Below are 24,876 nucleotides of genomic sequence, written 5' to 3' on the forward strand. Positions count from 1 at the left end.
ATACTAGCATTAATCAGTTTCCATGAGCTGTTGCAAAACAGTTCATCCCAATGCTAGATCATAGCCCGCAGAGGGCAGCCTGACCTCATGTTTTACTCCAGCAATGTGCTCGACTGGAGAATTCAGTCATCTGCTGGCATCTCTATCAGTGTGACTGGCTGTGGAATAAACAACTGACTGTTGTGGAGAATTAGCATCAGCCCTAAACTCAAACAGATTCAAAAGTGGACCAAAAAAAAAGTGTGACTAAATTAAAACTGATTGTAGATAATTTTTTTTTAAATATATTGAAAGAAAAAATTTGCGTGAGAAAACTCAGCTAGACCTGAGTTTTTTAAATATCTCACATGTACAACAGATAAGTTTATTGGTAGCTGTCAATAATTAAGAGAAAGAAAATGTCCAGAATATGTGTACCTGAATGTACTGGACACGACTAACAGGAGAAGAAAAGTGTTTTTCTTTTTATCCAAATCTCTTCGGGAATTTTTCAAGATTCAAGTTACTGTTACCATGACTGTAAGATTGTGCCTTTGGCTGGTTGGCCCACGTTCTTTCCCAAGCGTGTCCTGAGTCCTTGTGAAACGGCCATCACAATTTCAAGGAGATTTTGTCTAAGAAGATGTGTCTACATGCAGGCCTGCACCTTAGCTGTAAAACTGATCAGTGCCAGGTTCGGGACGAGGGGTTGCTGTCTTGACTTAGTATGACAAGGAACAAGGCATTTAGTTCCTGAAAAAGGGCCAGTACTTTGTGCGTCTCAAATCAAATTGCGTCCACCAGCTAATTAAGGAATGATCTTGATGTGCTCTGAAGGGAGGCCGCTCCATTTCTATACTCAGCCAGAGGGCCCTGCAATACATTGTTCAGAGTAGAAAATACGTGTAAAGAAAGTATCGTTTGAGTAATTAAGACAGCCTCAGCAATGGGTGAATTCCAGGAGTATGGGAAGAAACCTAAGTATCGCTTATGATCAGATGTCAGATTACTTACTGATGTACTTTCACGTTGATTTAGATAATTAATTTCTTTGGCCCCAAATTTTCTACCCCATCTAAGCATGGCTGTGCACAGCAGAATGTGTACACTTCTCAGTTTGGGTCATTGTAATTGCAACTACAGGTGAATTTTCACTTCTGATTCCTAAAACATTCTCTCTCTTTTCAGTATAGCACTGCTGAGAGATTTTGACTCTGTTTTATTCAGAATATTCTTTGCTATTCTTGCCATGTTATTGATAAAAATCTTTGCTAATGTGAAGTTTGACCAAGGAAATATCTGTCATGTTTTACATTGATAGCATGATGTAAAAGTTACTCTATGTAAAAATGCTTGCACATTTAACCAATTCTGATTGCGTAATTTATTTCAGTTTGGCCACAGCAAATTATTTAGGGTAAAGGGTTAAGTAGGGCACACAGTGAGATAATGCCTTTACTTAATGCAGGTCTAAAAACTCTAGTTTATAATTAAAAACAAAGGCAGTTTATGGGATTGTCTACATATCTCTTGAAGGCCTGTACTGAATACAAAATTAGAAGAAAAAATTATTTAGGAGTCAAGACTCACAGCTCTTATTCATGGTACCTACTTCATGTGAGCCTGTGAGAACCTGATGTAAAACCTGATTAAGTTTCTGACTGAGCTCTTTGTTGGGATCTTCCTGATAAGGATACGCACATAGGGGTGATGCTGAAGTTCTTCAGCAGGAAATGCTGGCCAACATTTAACTGATCTTTCCAAACCTGACTCTCAGAAACAAATTTGTCATTTTGGCCCTTGCGGCCTAAGTTCCCACAGGTACGTTAGCCATTTTGATGCAAGAGCAATATAGACTAGATATTAACAGGCTTATTTGGGGGGCTTTTATTTAGCTGTCAGGATCGCCAATATTTCTCGGTTATATAAAACCTATAGCATTTGTGGGATAGCATGATCTTACATAATCCGTGTAAAAATTTTGGGGTTCTTGAGTCCAGTAGTCAGTACTGACTTAGGTTAACATAAGTTCAACATTGTATTTTTTCTATAAAAGAGTATATACCACAGACAATATGGAGCGTTGGATAACATGCAGAGGATTAAGAAAAATGGTTCTGCACAATGAAAAAAATAAGGAAGTGACTTTGGCATTTGTCTTACTCAGGGGAACTTTCCAACTTTTTTTTGTTTGATGGTTAAGTCTCTCTGTATATGTGAGATATTTGGAGGGGGAAAAAACTTCAATAAAGCATTTCTATTAATATTTTCTGTGAGTAATTTGGAGCTCAATTCTCCTTTGAAAGATATAAATGGGAACTTTTCTCAAAAGAGATTAGTGGGAGCTCCCCTTGAAGCTCACTGAAATCAGTGAAAGGCTACGTATTTATGTGAATATGCTGTCCATTACTGACTAATTGCAGATTCTAGTAAGAGTCTTATATTGAAAGTAAGTGAACTGTCTTGCTTTCATGTCGTTCATGTCACAAAGAACTGTTTCTTGTGAGCTTGTTAAAAGTCTGATTAAATCATAAGGCTTAGTAATGCTGTAGATTTTGTTCCTTTCTAGTATGTCAGTTATAGGTCTGATTTCCCTAAGAAAGGAACCAGTAGAGTTATGGTGGAACATGTGGTTCCACCATAAAAACTTGCAGAGAAATCCTGTAGTTTCCATCATTCTTCAGCATCCCAATATCAGTTCAGTGAAATAAGTTAAATAGATTATTCAGGCCAGTCCTGGCCATCCTTGCCATTTGTCTTGCCCACAGAAGTTGTTCTCTGAAGCCTACTTCTGTAAGAATTTATCTTTTGTTCCAAAAAACCCCCTAACTTTGTCACAATGATCTGATTTCAAGAGAAAACATACTGGGTTGTGCAAAGTTGGGTATGTTCTGACTGATGAGTTATATGCATCTGACAAAGATGTAATGTTGACTTCCACCTGCTTTTTCATCCATGGTAAGTCATTCTCCCCTGATTTTCATGAGAAAAAAATTACATACAACTGATGGAATCATAATTATTTTAAAAACTAATTTCCTACTTTCATATGTGACAGACTGGTTCAAAAGTGATGAGGGACAAACAATGAGATTATAAACCTCATTTTCCCAAGAATTGATGCTAAAAGTATCAATAGTTTATTTCTTCTTTTTGAGGGCATGGGGAGAGGGTAGGGAGAAGGCCAGGGACTGTATGGACTGGTATAATTGTTGGAAAGCCAAAGCACAAAACTTGCAGTGGGGTATTACACTTATACAGTATATTACAAAGATGGTACAGTGTCTGACATTAGGTGTCTGAGTCTCAGTCCAAAAGCTGCTGAAAAGCAAAGGGAGAGATTCTCACCCACATCGCTGTGCAGATGATGAGTGGGGCAATGTATTGGCTGTAAGACTTCAGTAATGATTAATATTTTCACATTTCAAAATTAGAGGTTAGCTGGATATTCTCATTCTTTTAAGAGTTTTGTGTTCGTCTAAACCAAGTTTACTTAATGGAAGGAAAACTGAATTTTCTTTTATATATTCACACAGTGGCTAAGTGACAGCATGGTATGCTGCACAGAGAATACAGTCCAATATTTAGGATACTTTTCTTTGAAGATGCAGGTTCTAGTGTTTGCTATGTTGTGACCTTGGACAACATACTTAGCTCCTCAAGGGCATTTGGGCATCTGAAAATACCAATAAGTGGTTTGAAAACACCTATTATTTGGTAAAATATATTAATCTGTTTGGGCGTCTCTAAAAAATCCCAAGGTGCCTGTTTGCATCCCTTAAAGCCCAAAGATGTTTAAAGAATGTTGACCTTGATGAATCTTTCTACACTGTCTTACTTGAGTTAGGCGGCTAGGCTGTCTGTACAGTCAATAGGAAAATGTAGGAAGTAGGATCCTGCTTCCCAGCTGACTAATTCAGAAACCTCAGGTAGATGCCTGAAATAAAACAATGTCAATCACTGTTCCTTAATGGACTGCTAAAGTAGTCAGGAAATGGCTCAGTCAATCAAACAGCTCAACAGCTTGCTGCTGCTCAAAAGGATCATCTCTCTTCCCTCTAATGGTTCCTCCTCACCCCTTCCTGGCTGTGCGGTTCTGCACTCGCCTTCTGTCAGCTCGTGTTTCTCTGAGCCTTTGGTTTCTTTCTCTATCTTTCTGTATCCTTACCTGGCAGAAAACTAACCCAGTGCAAGAAAGTGAGCAATTCTTTGCTAATTAATGAGCTAAAGTAGTTCCTTGAGGATCAAATCAGTGGCGATGGTGCTGCAGTGAGGGAAGCAGGAGCAGATGGGTTGGAGGAAGAGAAGAGGGAGCGCACAGGAGAGTATGTGACCGCCCCCTGCAGAAGCAGCAGTGAACTCTTGGATTGACTTGTCTGTTCTCTGACTCAACATCTCCTATTTAAGTATCTGATGTCTTCATCTGTAAAACAGTAATAATGGTGTCTCACTTCTCTGTACCTCCCTTTTCCACCCTCTTCAGCTCCCTTCCACATTCCCTAGATATTGGCAGGATCTGAGGCAGCAACTGCAGAGGCTGATTCAGCTGCACACCACATGCAGATTGCCTGACAGGTACTGCTGGCTAATGAAGACGTGCCCTCCAGAACGGGTAACTGTTGAGTTCCCACTGCAGCTTTTCTCCTTCATTTTAATTTCCCTTCTTAAGTGCTAATTCCTACAAAACTTGTAGGGATGTAGAACTTTTTCAGAATTATACCTTTTAGTCAACTTTAAATGAAATTCTCCATATCCAAATCTGAAAATTCTTGGAGTGGACTTGATGGACAGACGACAGGACAATAAAACTCTATCAATCAGCCTCAATTCCTCCAGAAACCCAGCTAAAAAGCTCTTTTTAATAAATGAGTGCTGTATCTGATCCTTTTTAGCATTCTCTGACCAACATGTCTGTTCAACTTTTCTGCCTTAGAGACTGCACAGTGAATGGAATAAACTCTTTGCATTCTATAGAAACCCAAGTTACAAATGCCTTTCCCTTCCTGCTTCCTAGCAGTATAAAGAAAGGAAGTTCTTGATTAAAAAGCTAATTTCTGCATGTTCCTGAACCTTCTTTTTAAAGCCATCACACAGGAGAACCCTTGGTAGTGCTCATTAGAAACTCACTGAAGGAAGTGCATAGGAAATTACTCAATTAAAAATACAAAATGCTGTCATACTACATTGACTGAGGAGAACCTTGGCTCTTTTGGACAAGAAGGAAAACTTGAGTTGTTTGCAAGTGGAAGATTCTACTCATTTCAGAAAAGAAGACAGGGAAAGGTTCTGTTTTTCAAGTGGATGTCAGATCACTGCCTAAGGATGTCTGGAAGAAGAGCAACTTCAGATTTATTTCATTCCTGCTGCAGAATTCAGAAACATTTGCAATGGGCAAGAAAATGGAATGACATAAGAAGTATGATTGAATTGAAGTGTGGGGGACACTGGGGTAATGCATGGCAAATAGAGCTGGGTATGACTAAAAGTCATTGCCATGTGTGAGCATGAGCACAAATTCAGACAAACAGAAGTGCCAATTCTCTTTTTTGTGCATCTGTCACCTGATGAGAAGGCATGCGTGTGCCGTCCTTTCTGCTGCTGCTTCCATGCTTTCTTACACATAAGTTCTCCCCGCTGAGTTGGTGTGATGGGGAGGTGAGCGGCATAAAAACACTGCCAGAGGGTTGGTCTGATAGAGCCGATATGCTGGCTAGGCTCCGCGTTCAAACGGCAGTGGGAACGTATGATATGACTGTTACTAGCATCCATTTCTGCTCTGTGGACACACTGTGATGCAATCTTTGCCACCTCTCTTAGATACAAAGATTTTGGTAATTGGTTTTTTTGATGGAAAAAATGTGTAGGCTTCTTGCTAGTATGAAGATGTATAGTGTATGGTAGAGCAGAGTGGAGGAGTGTGATTCAGTCTCTCCTGTCATTTAGTTTGCATGCTGGCTTCTCACTGATCATCACAGATTGCACTTTCTTTTTCTTACTTCATAGTTGCCCATTCTGAAATTGATAAAAGCCTGCTCTAATGTTTTAATTTCACTATACTGATGTGGTCTTCTAACCTGTTATTCTTGATAAACTAGATTGTTGTTTTGCTTAACTCTTGCCAGCATCTATTAAAGTGGTGGCATAGGGGTTTTCTTTTTAGTGTGGCTTGGGAGTATTTGGCCTTTATTAGATGGGAGGCTAGGCTATCCACTAGATACTGATCTTGTTCTTCGGGGCTTTGCTGTTGGTTGCTCACTGCTTTTATTAAGGTGCCAGGAGGAAGCCGAGTACTCTTTTCTGCGTGTCAATGCAAAGATTGTTTTGCAGACAACATTGCTATAAGTTTTATGTTTATGTACTATTTACATACAGATAGGCAGGTATAGAGTTGCTATGCTCTGTTGCTGTTCGATGGGTGAATTTCAAGTTGAGCCACAGACTTCAGCGTCAGGTCATAAATGAGCTGCATAGCTGCCGAACGGCGCCGTCAGTCATTTTAGAAGACGACCCGTCTATCCAGCACTTTAAGGAGCAGCAGGGCCGGCGGTGCTTTTTCTAGTGTTGCTTTTGCAGCCGGTGTGGCTCTTGGGGAGCGCATCGCCATGCGAGGAGAGGCGCCCTGCACACCCAGCGTGTGCCATTGCCCACAGCCGCACCAGCACCGAATATCGCCTTCTTCCTCTGCCCCCTCCCGCCGCCGGGCGCCGCTTCCAGCGCGCAGTCACGCCTCACGGGAGCCGCTGCGGCCGCGGCCCCTCCGCCCTCCCCCCGCCCCGGCAGGCTGCTCCGCGGCAGCACACGCACACCCACCCACGCACACCCACCCACGCACCGCGGGGAGGTCCCCGGCACCGCCCCGCACCGCGGCGGACAGGGAGGGAGCGCGGCGGCGGAGGCGCGGACCCGCCCGGCCCGGCCCGGCCCGGCCCGGCCCAGCGCCGCCGCCCCCCCCCGCATCGGCCGCCGCGGCGCGGAGGGCACAGGGCGGTGCGGGCCGTGCGCAGCCCCAGCTCCGCGGCTCCTCCGCGGCTCCTTCTGGGCTCCTCGCCCGGCTGAGCCATGTCTGCCAGAGGTGGGTCTCTGCCGCGCCGCGGTCCGCGTCCCTGCGAGCGACTCGGGCGCGGACGGAGAAGCCGCGCTTGACCTTGCACGCCTTGCTGTGCTGCAGTGCCCCGCTCGCTGCGCTGGGCGGAGGTTGCGCGGCCGATATCGGAGCGGAGGGGGAGGTGAGGAGGTTTTTCCCCACCACCACCGGCCGTCGCCTGCCCGGTACCATTTTGGGTCTCTGGAGCAGGGCTTAGCGCCGCAGAGCATCCTTCGGGGACGGGCCCCCGGCCGCACCTGCCGGGCGAGGCGTGGGAACCCCGCTTCGCCTTTTCCTATCGCCCGGGGGGCAGCTGTGGGCGCCCAGGGAGGTGCGGCGGATTGGTGCCTTTTAGATGGTGATGGGAGTCTCTGTATGTGCAGAAAGGAATATGGTGGTGAGGGGGGGTTAGGGTCAGAACTCCGTGGTTATTATTGCTCAGGAAATATTAAGTGATTGGTGCTGGTGTGTCTGCCGAGCGCTAGTGAGGCGTCTGGTTTGTTCTGTCATTTGTAAAGCAAGTGCTTCTGTTAGGGTGTGGTGGTAAATCCAATCGTCAGATTATACCTCTGGTGGACATTTGCATCTGGCTTGAAATTAACATTTCGAAGTTTTACTTCAGATTTGCATTTGTTTTAATAATGGCCTAAACTTGAATAGCCTTTGTCCTTTGCATGCATCTGTGCGTAGACTCTGTGTGTTTGGTAATTCTGGACTGGAGATGAACAGATCAACCTGCACAGACTGCAGATCCTGGCTTGTCCCAAACTTCTGCTTCTGATTTGAAAAACTGATGCAGGTGTGGCCCAAAGACTGGTGCTTTAGGGTTTTTTTTATTATAGTAAGTACCAATTAAAGAACTGGAGGCATAAAGTTAAGCATTTTCTGAATGTTGTCATAACAAAGCAGAAATACTTGTGTCTCCTGAAGAGAGAAAATTATCTGCACAATAATGACAAGTAAAAACACTCCCCAGTTACCTCTGAATTGAAAAAATACTTAGTCAACAAACCTCTGAATGTAGGGATACATCTTATTTTTTCCTCCCTTTATTTCTCTGCATCTTCATGTATTAAACACTGCTCAGTATGGACCAGCTCTTTCATTTGCTTGGATTCCTGTTGACATCCAAATGAGCTTCATGCACATGGAAGGCATCGTGTGACTGCTGAAAGGTTGTCAGCATTTTGTGGCTAGGACCATATTCCTAAAGCATCACACCCATTTTAGATATAAATAATAAATGGTATTAGAGCAGTATAATTCTTTGTTGCACAGTAGAATTCTTGCTTTAGGAAGAAATGGACTGTATTGGTCCCCAAAGAACCCATTTCTGGAAGAACACTAAGTATATTCGCATCAGTGCTGTGCTAAGGCTGTATTAGTACTTGTGGGAAAACCCAGCAGAGCTTTATAACACAGATTAGATTTGTTGTCTTCAAAGGGGTACCTGGATTCGAGGAAGCGACAGAAAAGCTTTGCAATTTCAGCTTTGCAGATGACTCCCCAAAACTGAACCGTACAGAATGGGAAGCCAGGGAACATTTCCACTGGCCATATTGCCTTTTCCTCCCCCCACCATCCCTCTTTCGTATTCATCTGCACAACACATGATGTTTGATGCCTACTTGATTCTGCTGGAGAGCTGCCTGGAGAAGAAGGGTGAATTCTTTCTCAGTCTCTCCCCTGCCATCTAGTTTTTTCAGAGTAATTAATTGGAGAGAGAGACAGAGTCCATAGAACTTTAGGGAAGTAGTGAATAAGATTCATAGAAGAGATTAGTATCTTAATTTCTATCAATATCTGCTTTTCAGTTTTAACAAATGGACTTAGTTGGAAAATCAGTGTGTCTGTGCAAGCAAATAGAGTTATTCAGTACTGACCAAATTTGTGTGTGAAGCAGTATAGATCATTGTTATTATTAACCATTTTAAACACTACTGCTGTTAAAATCTTACATATGAACTTTTACAAACTTATGTGGTACAATGGATCTTAATGAGGTTACTCATGAGAATGTAGCTCAAAAAGTAAGTCTGTAAGGAATTAGGGCTTTGTTCAAATGTCAGATAGGGACCCTTTGCTTCAGGAAGGCATATTACCTCATGCATATGCAGTCTCATTAAAACCACCATATCATTAGGGTCTGCATGCTCAGCGAATATTGATTGTTAATATTTTATGTTGTGTTAGCTGTCCAAAAAGGTGATCATTATTATTCTGAATGCATCAAACACTTGGAGCTCTTTACTTGTTGATTATATACCAAGCATAACAAGAATAGCAAAAGAGTTAAACATTCACCTGTGCCATTTTTATTACTAAACTGCAGAAGATATTCAAGGGATAGTAAAAAACCATCAGTGTTTATCAGTGTTCAATCTGTGCAGCGCTCTATTCATCTCTTTTGCTCCAGGAGGCAGCATGGTCTAGTGAAATGACTGCAACAGATGACAGAAGAAACTCCTGAAATCCAGTGGTACCTCTGTACTTTTGGACTGTTCCTTTTAACTCTTCTGCTCTAGTTCTCTCGTTATTTAACCAAAACTACCCATATAGTCAGTGACATTCTGACAGATTGTAAGTCAGTACATAAAGTATAACTAATAACACAAATTTATGTAATTTTGCCTTAGATGGAGCTCCAGATGAAGAGTTTTATGTTTCCTTACTTGTACAATGGAAATAACGGTAGCTAACTTTTTCAGAGGGGTTGCTGTGAGGACTAATGGCTCACCTGTGCTTTAAGATGAATGTTCTGAAATTTTCCTTTATTTCCTTCTACCCTTCACAGGCTAGGTTGTAGCAGTGCTTCACACCTGTCCCTCACCTCTGGCTGTTACGAAAGTGTAAGGTCCCTAACATTCTTCTGTGCTTTCCTCATAGCACAGCTCTAGTGGATGTTTTGACCAAATGCCAGATGAAGCAGCATAGATGTGTATTTCCAGAAGTTGAACATACAGTCATTTTGGAAATCTGGTGATTGAACAGGGAGCTGAAATGAACTTTGAAAATCCCGTTTCACTTCTCTATCAAGTTGGAGTCCTTTCCAGGGCACTCTCATGACCTGTTCTGCAGCCTGTTGGCATCAGTGGAGAGCTGCCGTTGACGTCAGTCGGGCTTTTCAATTTTGCAGTTTGCAAAAGGCTTCATATTCTACTTTCAGCTGTTGTTAAGCAGTTGTTACTTGGACTCATACATGACTGAATTTGGGTGTTGGAGTAAGCCTTATAGATTGTTGCTAACCCAAGGGCTTGTTTGCAGAGAGCTGTAAATTCTCAGGATGAAAGACATTTTTCTAAAGCCAAGTAAAAAAACTGTGACCTACTTGTGCATGTTATCTCAAACTGCTTAAAAAATGTCAAAACTACTTGTTATCATGAAGGTCTAAGTCAATGGAAAAATGGCTGGTTTTAACTATTACAATCTTCAGTTATGCTAGAGCAAACAGGAACAAATGGTAGTGTTTGGTCTGGTCAAATACAAAGAACTTTGCTAAATTTTTTTTTAAATGTTGAAAGAATTAGCATGAGAACTAGCTGTATTTAGTCCGGTAGGCAACGTCTTCAGGAGAGCTAAGGCATGTAAAATAGGTTTATCAATAGTGGTGTCTTTTCAGTCTTTTTTGTGCCATAACAAAAATCACTGAATTTTGACAGAAACCAGTGTTAAAGAAATATTATTGCTGTCTAATATTAACAGGTTGTACTGTGCCACTCTGATGCTGCAAGTGTGGGTGTTGTAGAGAAAGTAATTACATTTTGTAGCCTACTCAGTAGTCAAAGTAGTAGGGCTGTTTAGCTTAAGAATTTGTTTTATACTACAACCCCCCTTGTCTTTTCCTATTTGATTTTCTAACAAATGTAGATCAAACACTTCTCATTTCAGACAAATAAATCACTGTTAATGCTGGTGTGAGGGAGGTTTTCTCCTCATTTTACAGGTGAGACCAGAATTGAAATTGTCTTTTTCTTTTCCCTGAGTCTCTGAGCCCGGTCAGAACCGGGGAATTTCTGCCTTCTGGGCTTGTTCTCAGGCTCCTTGTTTGTTTTTACACAAGTCAATAATAGATTTCTAACAGAAGGTGATAAACTTCAGCTCATTACATTTTGTTCTGGTAACAGTTCTTTCTTCATCCACACTGTGCACATCAGTTGATCGATCCAGCTCACAGTTGTGAACTTTTGTCTGAGGAAATCGCAGATTTTTGTATGAGATATTTACATATTAAATCTTGAGCTCCTACATATCCCACAATAACCTTTATTTTTCTTTTCCAAATCTTCTAGTCCTCCTCAGATAGCTGTAGCCATGGCTGCTGTTGCTGGCAGTGATGGTTTTGATTGAGATCTATGCTGACTGGTTTAAAAACTAGCTGCTGGGAGCTTCTGGACAAAATTTTATTATGGCCTTTGATTCTCACAGTAATATTATTCATACCTAAAAGAACCAGCCACTTAAGAGGTGGCAATATTGTCTGCCATATCCTTTTTGAAATCTATTGCTGTGTTTTTCTAGTTGTTGTCGGAGTTCTTTCAGGCATGTAATAATCTGTTGTTGATTTAATTTGTAGCATGACTAGTGCATGGCTATCACTGAACGCTCTCAGGCCGAGAGACCTGGAGAGTGGAGGCAGTGTAAGCTGGCCAGACACTTCTTTAATTTTAGGATTAGAGAATTTTAGCATCTTTAAAATAGGGAATTACTGTAGCTTTAAATGCTTCCAGTCCTAGTGACTTCCACGATTTTCCTTGGAATAATGCTCCATAAACTGAAGGAGCACGTTCCTGGCAGGGTTCGGTGCTCTGCAGCATGACCTGAGACAGAGCTGTCTGTGCAGTCATGCAGTCACGCGGCTGTTCCCCACTTTAAATACCTATGCGGTGCAGAATGTGGAACTGCCTCTGAAGGTTTTTCTCTCCTCAGCTTTTGTCCTGAATTTCTTCTGCACTGATTTCATACTGTTATTTAATCATATTTGCACTTTCTGTTTATTTCTTACAAATATATGTAATGGCTTTTTTTTTTTTCTCCTCCAGTTACTCATTTTAGGGCTTGAACCTCAATTTAGTGGCCTAAATAGCTCAGGATCAGCACCTGGATTGTGACTGCAAGCTGTACTTTCTGTACATGAGAATCAGTACCTGTAGCCGAATCTTTAGGCTTGGTAGATCTTTTGTTTTGATGAGGAACAAGAATATTTTACTGAGATATCTGACTTTAAACAGTAGTATCTTTTTTAAGTTGCTCTTTTTCAATTTAGCCTCTTTGTCCCATCATTTTTTCCCCTCAACAAAGCTTAATCATCTGTGCTGTTTAGCTTTTGTGATTAATGAAAATTAGTCCTGAATGCATGGAAAAAGTTGCATAGACTAATGGCAACAACAAGAGGAAACTGGGACAATGAGGTAGAATCTATTTTAGATGCATGGCTTTGAAAGGAATTGCACAGAAGGAAAATAAGCATCAGCTTATGGATGGAAAAGCCAGCAAAATTACTTTTAGTGAAGAACACCAGAACCTCATGTATTTTGCAGTTCCTGAAACCAATCTTTTGGGGATTTCTTTTTTTTTTTTTTTTTTTCCTTTAAATAGGTTTGAATTGAATATTTTGAATTATTTTTAATCTAATCTGTTAGTAATTCAAAATGAAACCCACACATGGTTAGTTCATGTGACTGGTGTAGTATTTCTTAGTTTTGCAGTGTAAAGGCAGAAACACACAGTGGAAAGCAGGCGCTGATCTGTAAGTTTGAGACCAGCAAGTAGCCTCTAATTTTTTTATCGCATACTGTTTAGGCTATGATGTCTTTATAATAGGTGTTCTTCATTAAAACCCAAAGAAAACTGCTGGACATTATATAGTAATAGCAGAAAACAACTCTGTGACACACTCGTTTTTTAAATGCTCAGTCCTTATTGTGGCATGTTTTCAGAAAGGACTTCTTTTTTAGAAGCTCAAACCCAAATAAGAGTCCCAATCCTGTAAACATTATTGAGCATTGCATTCGGTATGTTTACCAGTCCCATATGTTATGTAGGGAAATCCTGGATTTGTACACAAGGTTGGACCAGACAGGTTTCAGCAAGGTACACCTGTGATGGAGGAGTCTCAGCTCTCCTTTTTCCCTTCGTAAGCCAGAACTAGCTTTTTGGTGAGTCAGTTTGTTTCATGTAAACCATGAAATGTGGCCACATCTGTAATGCCATGCCTGCTGTTTGTGTGCACACATTGGAGTTAGACGTAAACCCAGCGTGGTGCTGATTGCTCAGAGCTTTAGCGAGAGCTGTATACGAGCTACCTGTCTGAGCACCCACCCAATTTGTTGTGTGGAATTTGCAGCCTGTGTTGACTTCTGTGTTGTTGCGAACAGTTTGTTGTGGCCAGTGTCAGCAAACTCAGTTGTGGTGATGAGCACGATGTAATTCCATAGCCTTGGAATTACTTCCCCATGGCTAGAAAAGATGGCATGCACTTCATGTTTATTGAAAACTATTAATCTCTTCATCTCAGTTCTACATTGTGAAGTGGAAGGAGGATCTGTTGTCATCATTGTAGAAAAGACTGATGTGTAAAAGCGTCTTCTGGATGTTTCCTGTTTCACAATGTGCTCAAAGGTCAGGCAAAAGGTTCTTTCTTTTTCCTGTGGTATATTTGCAGTTTCAACTTAGAGGGTGATGCAAGCCAACCAGTCCAAGCTAGCCAGCAAATTGGGAGGTTCTGACTCCCTGAAACACTTAGACCTGTGCTTAGCTGTTTTTGGAGCATGCTGAAAAGTGCAGTACGTGTTGCTGTTTATTGATGAAGCCAATGATGTCTTTTTCTATTTCATGCTCATAGACTTTTCTTGGTAACTGATTGGCATGGTGCTTAGCAGTGATCCTTTTGGAGATGGACCAGAGATGTGAGTGATCTTATCACAGTGGACTTCACAAGGACAGCATGATAAGAAGTTGTGAATTACTGCTTTGTTACTAATAGAGATATTTATTCTGTTTATGGAATGGCAAAACAGGTCAAGTATGGCCATAGGGGTGGACGGGTTTCAATCCAAAGTGCAAAGCTGGAACAGTTTCTGTAACATTTTTTTAGTACTTACCATTCCCTTTTCTATACCTGGAACCTCAACTTAATAATTTCTAATGTGCTCTCATTTTACCTATTGTTTCCTCCAGTGTAATTCTTGTATGAGTAAGGACTGTGGGATTCCACTCAATGAAAGAATTCTGCTTTAATTACTGTTATTATAAAGCTGATTTTGTTTCTATTGCATCAGGCTTGTAGAAGGCATCTTTGATCAACAGAGAAGTCAGCAAAACTGCTGTTCAAATTACAGTTTTCTTTTAACTAGTGATGAAAGCTTTTGGTTTATTTTGGGCATTCAAAAGTCTGGGAGACAGCCAGGTTAGATAAGAGCTGAAACCTAGTTAATGATAAAGGAACATAGTTAAGAGCCCTGAAAAAAGATGCTCCAACCCATACATTTCAGCCCTGAGAAAGATGTTCCAGCTCTAACTCTCTGTGACCCTACAATTTATGCCAAAGTACTGGCTTTCTCTGGTGTCCTGGGGTGCCACTTCTGTTAATCTACATTTGTGGAAGAGTTGGCTTCAATAAAGACTGTAAAGTGAATGAATTTCATAGAATTAGGATGTAAAAGAAGAGACGGATTTAGGACTTGCTGTTTCACTGAAGATACTGGTAAATACCTTGCTCAGTGGAACAGGAATACAGCCGAGCCTATGGTCAATAGGCCGTGTGGAAATCAGTGGTTTTCTCGGAATGAAAACCAAAAGACGACCCTTTTTTTTCTTAAATGACAGCACACCTGAGTGAAGCACAAACCTAAGCACCTTTAAAATGAGGTTTAGTTGCAAAAGAAATGGTGCTGAGTACTACCCATGAAGTAATTTTTTTTTGCCTATTAATGAAAGTTGATATAATGTAAGTATACTAATTTTCTCTGCTGAGGGCTTACTTTAGTCCGGTTGGGAGAGTGTGTACAGGCATGAACAGGCTGTGCCAAGGTGTGTGTGAATGTCTCTGTTCCACATGTCTTGAGTGGTTTATAATGAGCAGAGCTGTACCACCTATTACCTGTCCCTGAAATTGTGCCCAGTTTTATTTTTTTTAAGCTTAGTTTCACTTGTTGTCATTAATATCCTCTGCATATGAATGTGGATACATAAGACAGGATTGAAATGTTTCTATGGCCTTCTGCTGCTGTTGTATAATTTTCTCTTTTATTGTCCTAGTAAGCCAATAAAACAATTAAATGACAATCAGACAATCCATTAAAAACCTGTGGCATGTGTAAATAAGAACAAAACTTATTGCAGGAAGACAATATTGTTATATAATAATGTGGTTATCCAAACCTGCTTCTTCTACTTCATGAGCTGGAGTATATCCCAAAATTATCCAGTCCAGACTTTGATCTAAGGAAGAATAATAAAACTTTGATCATTGTTGAATTGGCAGCTGCTATAAAAACCCTATGTCATATTTCTCTATTCGTAACACTGGCTAAATCCAAAATAACTGATAAAAGAATTTGATGGTTGCAGCTTAGGGATGCTTTCTGACTTGACCTGAAGTAATCTCTGTCCAAAAAAATGTGTATAAATAGTTTTTTCTATTTTTTGTTGCCAGATATTTTAATGTTTGAGATGAATGACAAAAATGTTTTGTGTACTTAGATGTGCAATGCAAGTGAAACACTTCTCTAGTGTTTCAGAGAAAGAGGCTCTGTTTAACTGATTATGTTCACACATAATATGAGTAATTTACAATAAAATTCTGATGCCATTATCTTGCTTTCTATCTTTCTGAAAATGTCATTTAAAATTTAAAAATTTTAAATGAGTAATGTCTATGACTGTATTATAGTTACCACAGTGATACCATATTTTTTTCCATGCTTGCAACATAGTAAATATTTTCCTACACATGTTTGTGTAGGAAACATCACTTGTGATGTTCTTCCTTTCGAGCTGCAGCTGGGCAGTGGCAACTTTTTGTAGATTGACTATTTTAAAACTTAAAGGAGAATGTAAAAAAAAAAACCCACAAAAAAAACCCCAACAAAAAACGTATAACCTTTTTTCATCATAAATTGAGATTTTTGAAAATTCCAGAATTGTATGGGCCAACAAAGCTCACAGACTTAGAAAGTTTCTTTGGTACTTTTGAATTTCTACCCATAATACATTCAATAAAGAAAATGGCAGAAAATTTAGTCTCAAATGGCAGTTGATTTTAGGACCTTTAATGTATTTTGGATATCTGGATATAACATGACTTCAGTCCCTAGGTAATGCAGGGCTTTTTCAAATCGGTACGGCAGGGACGTTGAGAGGTTCATGCAATGTTTGATGTAGTGTTTCAAGAGTGAAGCGCCATGAGAGGGCTACGCGGTGTTCTTCCTTTGCCATGCCGGCGTGGTGCTGTGCATTTGGCTTGTTCTGTGCAGCTGGCGGCGGTGCAGAGGGTCGGCAGGGCAGGACTCAACATTTCCCTGCTTTTGCTGTGAGTTCTCCCGCTGTCTGGCTCCCTGCTTGGTGTACGTAATCTGCGGATGTAAAGTTTTCTATAATAACACTGGTTTTGGGCAGTAAATCCTATTGAGTTAAACATGTTAAAAATTTAGGTTTGAGAGATTTTATGACTTTCTGCAATAGCAATTTCCCCCGCTTTCTTTTGTCCTCTGGTGACAGCTTTTGTGGATACCGGGAGTTCTCATTTTTCCTTTCCGCAGGGCGCACAGGCCAAGCAGACCAGTACTATAAGATGCACTTTAGTCTCTGTCCATTGTTGCCACTCCGTATTTATCAAAAGCATAAAGACTGTGTGCCTGAAGGGGGATTAAGAATCCTACCATCTTGCTATTTATGATGCTCAGCAGGTATTTTTAGTAAAGGTTGTTGGCGCTGCTGCCCACGGGAATGGCTGAGAGGGTAGGTCGGCAGGCAGGCAGCCGAAACTAATGGGTGCTATGGCTGGAATTGCAGGGAAAGATCCCTTTGGTGGTTGTGTGCGTGTGCATGAATGCGTACATGTACACATAAACAGATTTGGAGTCTATGTATAGAAAACAACTAAAGAAACTATAATCGCCTGTGCTCACTGCAGCCATTTGAAAGAGGGGAGGCAATGCTCTGTTCCACACAATTCCTATTCCTGAAAGATTATCGGAGTTACGTTTTTATATGATACTCAGTTTCCGTAGCTGAACCCTCCCTCTGAATGTCCAGGCCCAGCAAGATCTGTATGTTGCTAACACAGATTACGACTCAGTTTTCTAAGGAATCAAGGTTGAGATTGAGCCTTGTTCTGCCCTTGTTAAATTTACCTCCTACACTTTCCTCTGGAGACAGAAGTCATGAGAGCAGTGGCTGAAGGAGACTGTAAGAACTGTAGAGAGTGGAAGGGGAATAGAAGGGAACCTGAGAATGGTGAGCAAAAGAGATGTATTTAAACAGTGAGGCAAGAAAGTGTGTGTGGAAATCCTTCTTCAAGCTGGTACAGAGCAGAACTGACACAGACCAGAACTGGTCCTGAACCTAAAAAAGATTAAAAGAGATGGGAGTAGAGAACGTTTGGAGGATTACAGAAAGGAGTTGTAAGTGTCCTATTGTCCAAAAGCTTTTTGGTTTTATTTCTTTGTTTCTTGGACACCCTAAGTAGCCTGGCAGTCAGTCAAGGGGAGTGTGTGCTGGAGTAACTGTCCTTACAATTGCTGCAAATATTTTTGTGATTTTTCTGAAGGGAGTGGAGGAAAGTACTGGTTTGAAATTGCCTGAGGTAAAACTCTTAGCTGCCTAAAATCTCTGAACGCTTCACAGACTGATCTAGGGGCTGGTGCTCTGCCAGATCCTATTTTTAAGCAATTAGGTTTCTCTCCCAACTTCATGAAGTTATGCTTCTCTAGCAATATCACACAAGCCTAGGGCCTGGAAAAGGAGGAGGGAGCACATGTGCAAGCATATGACTTTTGAGGGGAAAAATATAAAATTGTTCGGTGCCATGTTTCCGTGTTCACATAGCAAAGAGCTGACTTGAATGAGACTGAACAGCTCCAGCCCTGGTGCGTTTCCATCCTGCTGAGTTACACGGTCTGTGTTGCTACTTGGAAGTAGAATCTGTTGTTTTCCTTGAATACATAGTTAATTCTTTTCTGTTAATGTTTTTTTTTTTGCACTGCAAGTTGACATTTCAAACAGAAGCGTTGTTAAGAAATTTCCTAGTGCAGTTAGGAAACTCCATCAGCTGGGGCATGTAAAGAAGCTAGAAAGCATAATGCCAACAGAAGTCCTGTGTTAACTCTCTGAGAATGGATTAATTATGAGATCAGCTACGATGTCCTTTTGATTTCTGACATGTCTGAAGAGCCCCACAGATGCAGCCAGAGCTGATCAAAAGTGGTTTTGTGAATGTAACAAGTAGTTTTTCTATTTGCAAAATACACTTCATGTAAATGAAATTGGAAAGACAGAAAGAATAACTGGAAGAGAAAATAAAGTCCACAGGAATCACTGCTGCTGCCTAAGCACTAGCAATGCTATTAACAGTTCCAAACTTAACAGTTGGAGTCGGAATATATCTTTCTTCATGCTGGCAGGAGAGCTCAGTTTACTTAGTCTGTTCTCATTTTCTGATTTCCAGCAATAAATGCTGTATCAAAAGTGTGGCCAATGGGCAACATAAAAGTTAGAGTGTTTGATATTTTTCTGAATTCTAGGGTTAAAAAAAAAAAGATGTTTTGACACCCATATGGGAGAGTGTTGGTCCATTTAAAATGCATGTTAGTGTGCCTGCTCAGAATTTCGTTCAAGTCGGCAGTTGTTAGTGAAGCATTTGTTGATGTTTCTTCCCCAGACTGTATTCCAGAAACAATACTCATAATGGACTGAAATAGTTCTTGACTACTATGATGTTTCATTTTCTCCCCCACCCTCCTTATTTCTGTAATGCAAAATAACCCAGTAGTCTTTAATTCAGCATTTAATTTTGTCCAACATTATTTACCACTAATATTTATGGGTTCTGTAAGCACGCTACTCTTAATAGTTTATCTTGGGACCGCAGATGTTTAGCATCAAATTCATTTTCCACTAGAAATTGCAAGTTAAAAGCCTTTCTAAAAGGGTTATTTTCCTGTTTTATATGTCTTGAAAATGTCAGGCAGTACTGTTAGTTACACTTGAGCAGAGTATTCTGCAGTATCACAGGGTGAGACAGACACAGCAATTTGATCTTTCCTAAGTGCTTCAAAAAAGAATCAGCATGCCTTTTATTTCTGATCTATTTCTTGACTGAATGACTGTTTAGAAACTGCAATGCTTATTTTATGGGCAAAGAATATATTGGCAAAAAGTCTTTTTTAGTAGCAGAGTTCTTTGAAGACAAGCTATACTGTCTTGTATTGTGTAAATCTGGAGTAACGGTGGAGGCCAGCAGAGTAATTCCAGGTTTGTGCTAATCAGAGGGATGAATCGGTCAGATTTTTGGTAATGATATGAAGTTGAGGAAGACATTGAGCAGAGGAATGGTCATAGAGACAGCGCATCCTGTTTGGAGGCAGGAAGAGGCACACAGCTCTTTTCAAGTCCCTTTCACCGTTACAGATTGCTAACTTGTAGAGTTCTGTGCTATGGGGGACACGGGTTTATTCAGCTGTGTTTGGTCTGAACCTCTATTTTAGAGACTTTCTTTAAAACAAATTTTTTTTTACGTGTTCATTTGTATATGACAGCAGTACAGAGAGCCTCAGCAATATATTGCTGTTTAGAAATTTAGTTGATAATGAAGTTAGTTATACTTTGGCATGTGCAAAAAGAATATTAATTGCATATATAGTGATTCTTAAGCTCCATGAAGCTGAATAAGTATTCTCCCCATTTGAAAGTACAAAAGTAGGCATTGTCATCTTTGGCGAATCATTCATCCTGGCAGTTAAAAGAGTCTAGGTAAAATCTGTATTTCATCCACAACCTGCTTTATCTCATCTAGGACATGGTAGATAACATGCTACCCTAGAAGGAAGGTGTGAAAAATACTTTTAGCTGTTTGTAGAGTGTTATGACTGATGTCAGATGTAGGTTAGTGCAGGGAAAAGAAGTATAAAACTGGAAATTGATTCTACTTTAATGAGTTCCAGTTCTGTATATTAATCAAAATATTGCTGTCCCTTCCTCCCTCTTTCCATTCCTCCCTCCAGGCTAAACCCTGCTCTGAGTAGCTCTGTTGAGTTCTCTTGCCATCCTGGCAGACCTGTTGGAAAACTGCTGGAAACACAAGGAACTGTACAGATTGTATGTGCATATATATAGATGTTCATGATCAGCTGCTGCTGATCACAATTTCTGGGTTAGCTGAACCACAGGCAAGTACTCTTTTTTTTTTTTTTTTTTTTTTTTTGCCTAGTGCATAGTTTGCTTTCTAGTCATGCTTTATATTCTCTAAAGAAAGTGCAGTATCTGGATATAGTTGTTTAGTTTTAATACCTGTTTGGAATAGCTTGGGAGCCAGTAGTGGCATGGAGGTTTTACCCCTAATCTAGAGTCTGGTGACCCTCTGTCTTGGGAGACATGAACACTGTCAGCAGGACGAAGTGAGCTAAGAGGTTATGCAGTAGCTAGGAGTGGAGATTTATTGCATGTTTTCATTACCTTTGCATCTTTTCATTACCTTTCACAAGGTAAATATCTTGTAAAAGTGAGCTACAAAAGGAAAGGCGCTGTGTTACATTATGCTTTCTGATGCTGAATTCACGTTTCCTCTTTGATTTCCTCTGTATCTCTTTTTTTTTTTCCCCCTCTTTAAGCAGAGATTTGGCAATGGCTGTTTTTCAATTTATTTGACATTTGGCCATCTGGAGCTGAGCAGAGCTTTAGTCACACACGTTAGCTGTGTTAAGTGGAGCAATGTAGGATCTAGGGGCCAGATTCAACTCTAAGTAGAGTAGAATTAGCAAAGCTGCATCAGGATTGGACTGGGTCTTTCAGGTGGTTGTTTGCTATGCAGTTTACTGAGAAATTTCATCTTGTTTTCTGAGCTCTGAGGGAGCTTGGCATGAAGGTGCTTGGGGTAAATTGCTGGACAAGTAAATGCAAAGGAGTCAAATAATTTCCAGTAGTTTGTTTCTATCCAAGTTAAAACAATAAGTACTTCTCTCTTGGTAATGCTCTGTAAGGCACTTGGGACCAGCCAATGGCCCAGAGCTAGTACTTACAAGTACTACACTTTCAGTCTGCATTTAGGGTGCATCTTATTCCATGGATATGTCCCCAAGCCCCGCATTGCTGTAGCTCTCTGCCCCAGCTTTTCCAGAAGGGATGGCTCCAAAGGCAGAAGAGGCTGAATACAGCGTTATTAGGTGATTGAATGATTTACTGCTGGTTTGTGTGTTGATTTTAATTGTGAACTGGGTACAAGGGATGGTATTGGATTCAGTGGGCCAGTTCCCTTATATAACGGTATTTCTGTTTCCTTAGAAACAAGGTTGGCAACACCTTTCTGGACAAAAGTGTATATTCCACAAACGTTATTATTGGTGAGGTGTCCTCCTCTGATTGTGATGTCCAGCTTCCTTCTGTGTCACGTGAACAGCCCATGACTGTTTTTTGTAGTTCCCATAACATGGCAGTGATGGGCCTGTGTCTCCCATCTGCTAACTTTAAAGCAGCTTGTATCCTTTTCCCTTTCACATTAGGAACCTGAATCCTTTAATATCAATCCTGTGTTTCAGGTCTATCTCCTTGTGAGGAAGAATATTACTGTCGTGACACTTTCCCTCTAGTTATAAGTTGGCCTTGTGAATGTTTTGTTAGGACCAGAACGAGATTGTCATGGTTTCTTGAAGGTAGGTACCAAGGCTGAGCCTGGTTAGGAGACGGAAGTGGTGCCACGTACAGGAGTATCAACTATATTGCTGTTGCTGAAGTCCAGATATGCAGGAATCAAAGCCTTCTGTTGCTCCTGTCAACAGATCAGAGGTGTGACTGTAACTTGTCATATGACATAACGTCTTTAATTGGGATAGTCTGTGTAACAGTACAAGGGAAGTCACAATGGCTCGAGTTTTAGGAAAGGACCCCTATGTCGTGGTGAATAGGCTGAGCTGAAACCCATATCACTGTGACTTAATTGTTGTTAGTTCCCACATTTCATAGGAGTTTGGGTATGGCTACTGCTGCCATGGTTATGCTCTTGATGTGGTTTTAGGCAAGCCCCTGAGATTAATTTCAGAATTCCTCTATCCTTTTTGGTTGCATTCTTGCAAATTTCTACCCAGTATGCTGCCCAGCCTGTCACTGAGTTTTTTTCCATGTGTGGCACATCTGGACAGAATGAAAACCAGCAGGATCATAAATCTATATAGCTTCAGGTGTAATCTTTATTTTGTCAACATGTAGTACAGCTAACACTTAGTGACTTCCTTTCCTCTTAGGCTTTGGTTTGTCTACTGAAGACAGCTGCTCGCAAACAACTGTGTTGGGCCATTAAAAAGCTTTGAGGGTTAATGATTTTAATGCACAGTACAGTAGAGGAACTTTGTTAAATCAATGCTACCTCATTTGGTGATCAAGCTCTTTAATAATTGAAATGATTGCCCATAGTGGTTTTCTGCCTTTCCTGATATCCAGAAGAGCAGCTCTAGACTTGACGCAAGCGTTTCTATTCTTGTGCAGATGAGCTGTGGGCTGAACCTAACTGCTGCCATATGGTGAGGTCAGAAACTGCAGAACAACTTCACTTTCAACGGCATGGGGAATCTTCAGGCAGATTGTAGACACTGATCTATCTGCGAAATCACCTCACCTGTATTTACAGGATTTTCAGATTTGGGACAAGAGAAATGGTTAAGAAGTACAAATCATGGGAGATGAAGTATCACATAGCCCACATACAGAAACATTCAGTGAGAAAACATGCTTACACTTGTGCTAGTGTTAGTGAAGTTAATCGTAAAGTATCTGGTTAGCAGGCATTTCCTGAGACTTACCTGCACCATCATAAATTTTATTGCGGAAGTCAGACTGGGTGATGGTAGATGCCTTAAAATCAGTGAATTGTGGAATGCAGATAATTTGAGACAGCAGTCATGGAACAGGTTTTGAGCATGACCCCTCACCATCATAGCCATCAGCTGTCACCTATAAATTGGTCTTTTCCTGTGAGTGCAAACTGTCATGCCAATCTGGTGAACAGAACTGCCTGCTGAGGATGTGGCGCGAATGAGGTGGCTCAAGGCCTTGCCGGGCAACATTCACTCTCATGGTCCAAACTCAGACTGGAGTTTGCGATGTGAAGCAGCCTGCATCACTAGATTTTTTTGATTTTATTTCAGAAGCATTCATTACTTAGCTTTATCCACTTCCTAAGTGAGCCTGAATTTGTGGTTTTAACTAAGCAAGTATGTAATTTAAAATAGTCGGGTCTTCATAGCAAGTTGTTGTTAGTGTATTTAACAAGATTCAGAGCACTGCAATTAGGAAGTTGCATGTCTGTGAGTGTTACCACGGATGCCATGCAGAGCTGGCTCCAGTTCTGTGATGCTCAGCTGCTAAGTACAGGCTAACTCAGGCTTCTCTCTGCGCTGCAGCTTCTCTCCTACTCTGTGATTCAACATACGAGGAGTCAATGGTTAGTGTGATCTATGATGTCAGGTGCAGGTCAAGATATAGGAGAGGATATATAAGATGATGCTGTTACATACAAGGGGTCAGAAAGCACAGATGATAGCATAACCTAGTAATGCTATGTTGTTCTTTCCCTGTCATCTAGTCCAGCACGCTAAGCATGTCTGCCGTTACCTAATCCAGAGGGGTGCTGTCTCATTTGTGCAAGAAGAACGTTAATGATATTTGGAATAGGCTTAAGTAGGATTTAAATGTCATGCAGATGTGGGCTAATCCTTTGCATGGGGTTGTAGTCAGCTTTTTATGCAAACACATAGTTAGCATTTTTACTCAAATGTAGACAGGTACAAAAATCAAGTTTTGAATTACAAATACAAGTTCTTTTAAGTCCACTTGGCAGCCCAGGGAGGGTCACAGTATCTCTAACACACTGTCCTGAAAAGACGTAACAGACATTTACCACAGCATTTTATGATGCAAATCTATTTCTAGTTAGGTGTCATGTGATTATTGGGAAAAAGAGAGAAGGGTTTTTTTCTTTGAACAGGGTAAGCTAAAAGACAAAATCAAATTTTCCAGCTTTACTGCTTTAAAAGAAAGTATTAGGAAAATCTCTGTAAATGTATTTTTTTCTCTTACCTGCCCAGTCATAAATTGATATACCAGATGATCAACTTAGAGGGAAAAAAAGTCCAGGATCACTTACAATCAGAGGCTTGTATCGAGGGAGCAAAATAGAGCAGGTTTAAAGCTTGTGTTTGGATGACCTTCAAATCCCATCTGCAGATTTCTTTTTAGCTTCAGGTTTCAAATGTCAGGTGCAAGTAGATCATTGCACCAGAAGCACTTAGGCAATAAAAGATCAAGGATGTCTTCTCTTTGCATTTGTTTTAGAGGAGAGAGAACTGCGTTGCCTCATTAGGAACTGCTGTCGGTGGGTGAACTGTGATGTCTCTGGGAGGAATTGGGAAATCTTGCACAATGGATTGATTAATCAAAGGTGAAAGTGGCAATATCTCCATTAGGTGAAACAAAGACATTAGAAATCCACTATAACATATTATAACATAGCACTTCAGTCTGATGTTTGGGTTTTATGCCATGGAGCACAAATATGCATGTAAACAATATGTGGCTAAGAGCTGTAGGGATTTACAGAGCGTGGATGT

General features: G+C 40.8%; 1 protein-coding gene across 2 annotated transcripts in view; it reads left to right on the forward strand.

Moving 5' to 3' along the window:
• Nucleotides 1-24,876, forward strand: part of ABLIM1 (actin binding LIM protein 1) — a 217,852-nt gene that overhangs the window by 4,201 nt on the left and 188,775 nt on the right. Inside the window, exon 1 of one of the 2 annotated variants that reach the window (XM_075757834.1) lies at nucleotides 6,894-7,051. The exons of the other annotated variant lie outside the window; for it this stretch is intronic. Coding sequence (XP_075613949.1) covers nucleotides 7,039-7,051 — 13 coding nt within the window. The 5' untranslated portion in view covers nucleotides 6,894-7,038. Of the gene's footprint in view, nucleotides 1-6,893; nucleotides 7,052-24,876 lie in introns of those variants that run through there. 2 annotated transcript variants of the gene reach the window in all.

Source organism: Balearica regulorum, chromosome 7, assembly GCF_011004875.1.
Source record: "Balearica regulorum gibbericeps isolate bBalReg1 chromosome 7, bBalReg1.pri, whole genome shotgun sequence".
Lineage (NCBI taxonomy): Eukaryota > Metazoa > Chordata > Aves > Gruiformes > Gruidae > Balearica > Balearica regulorum.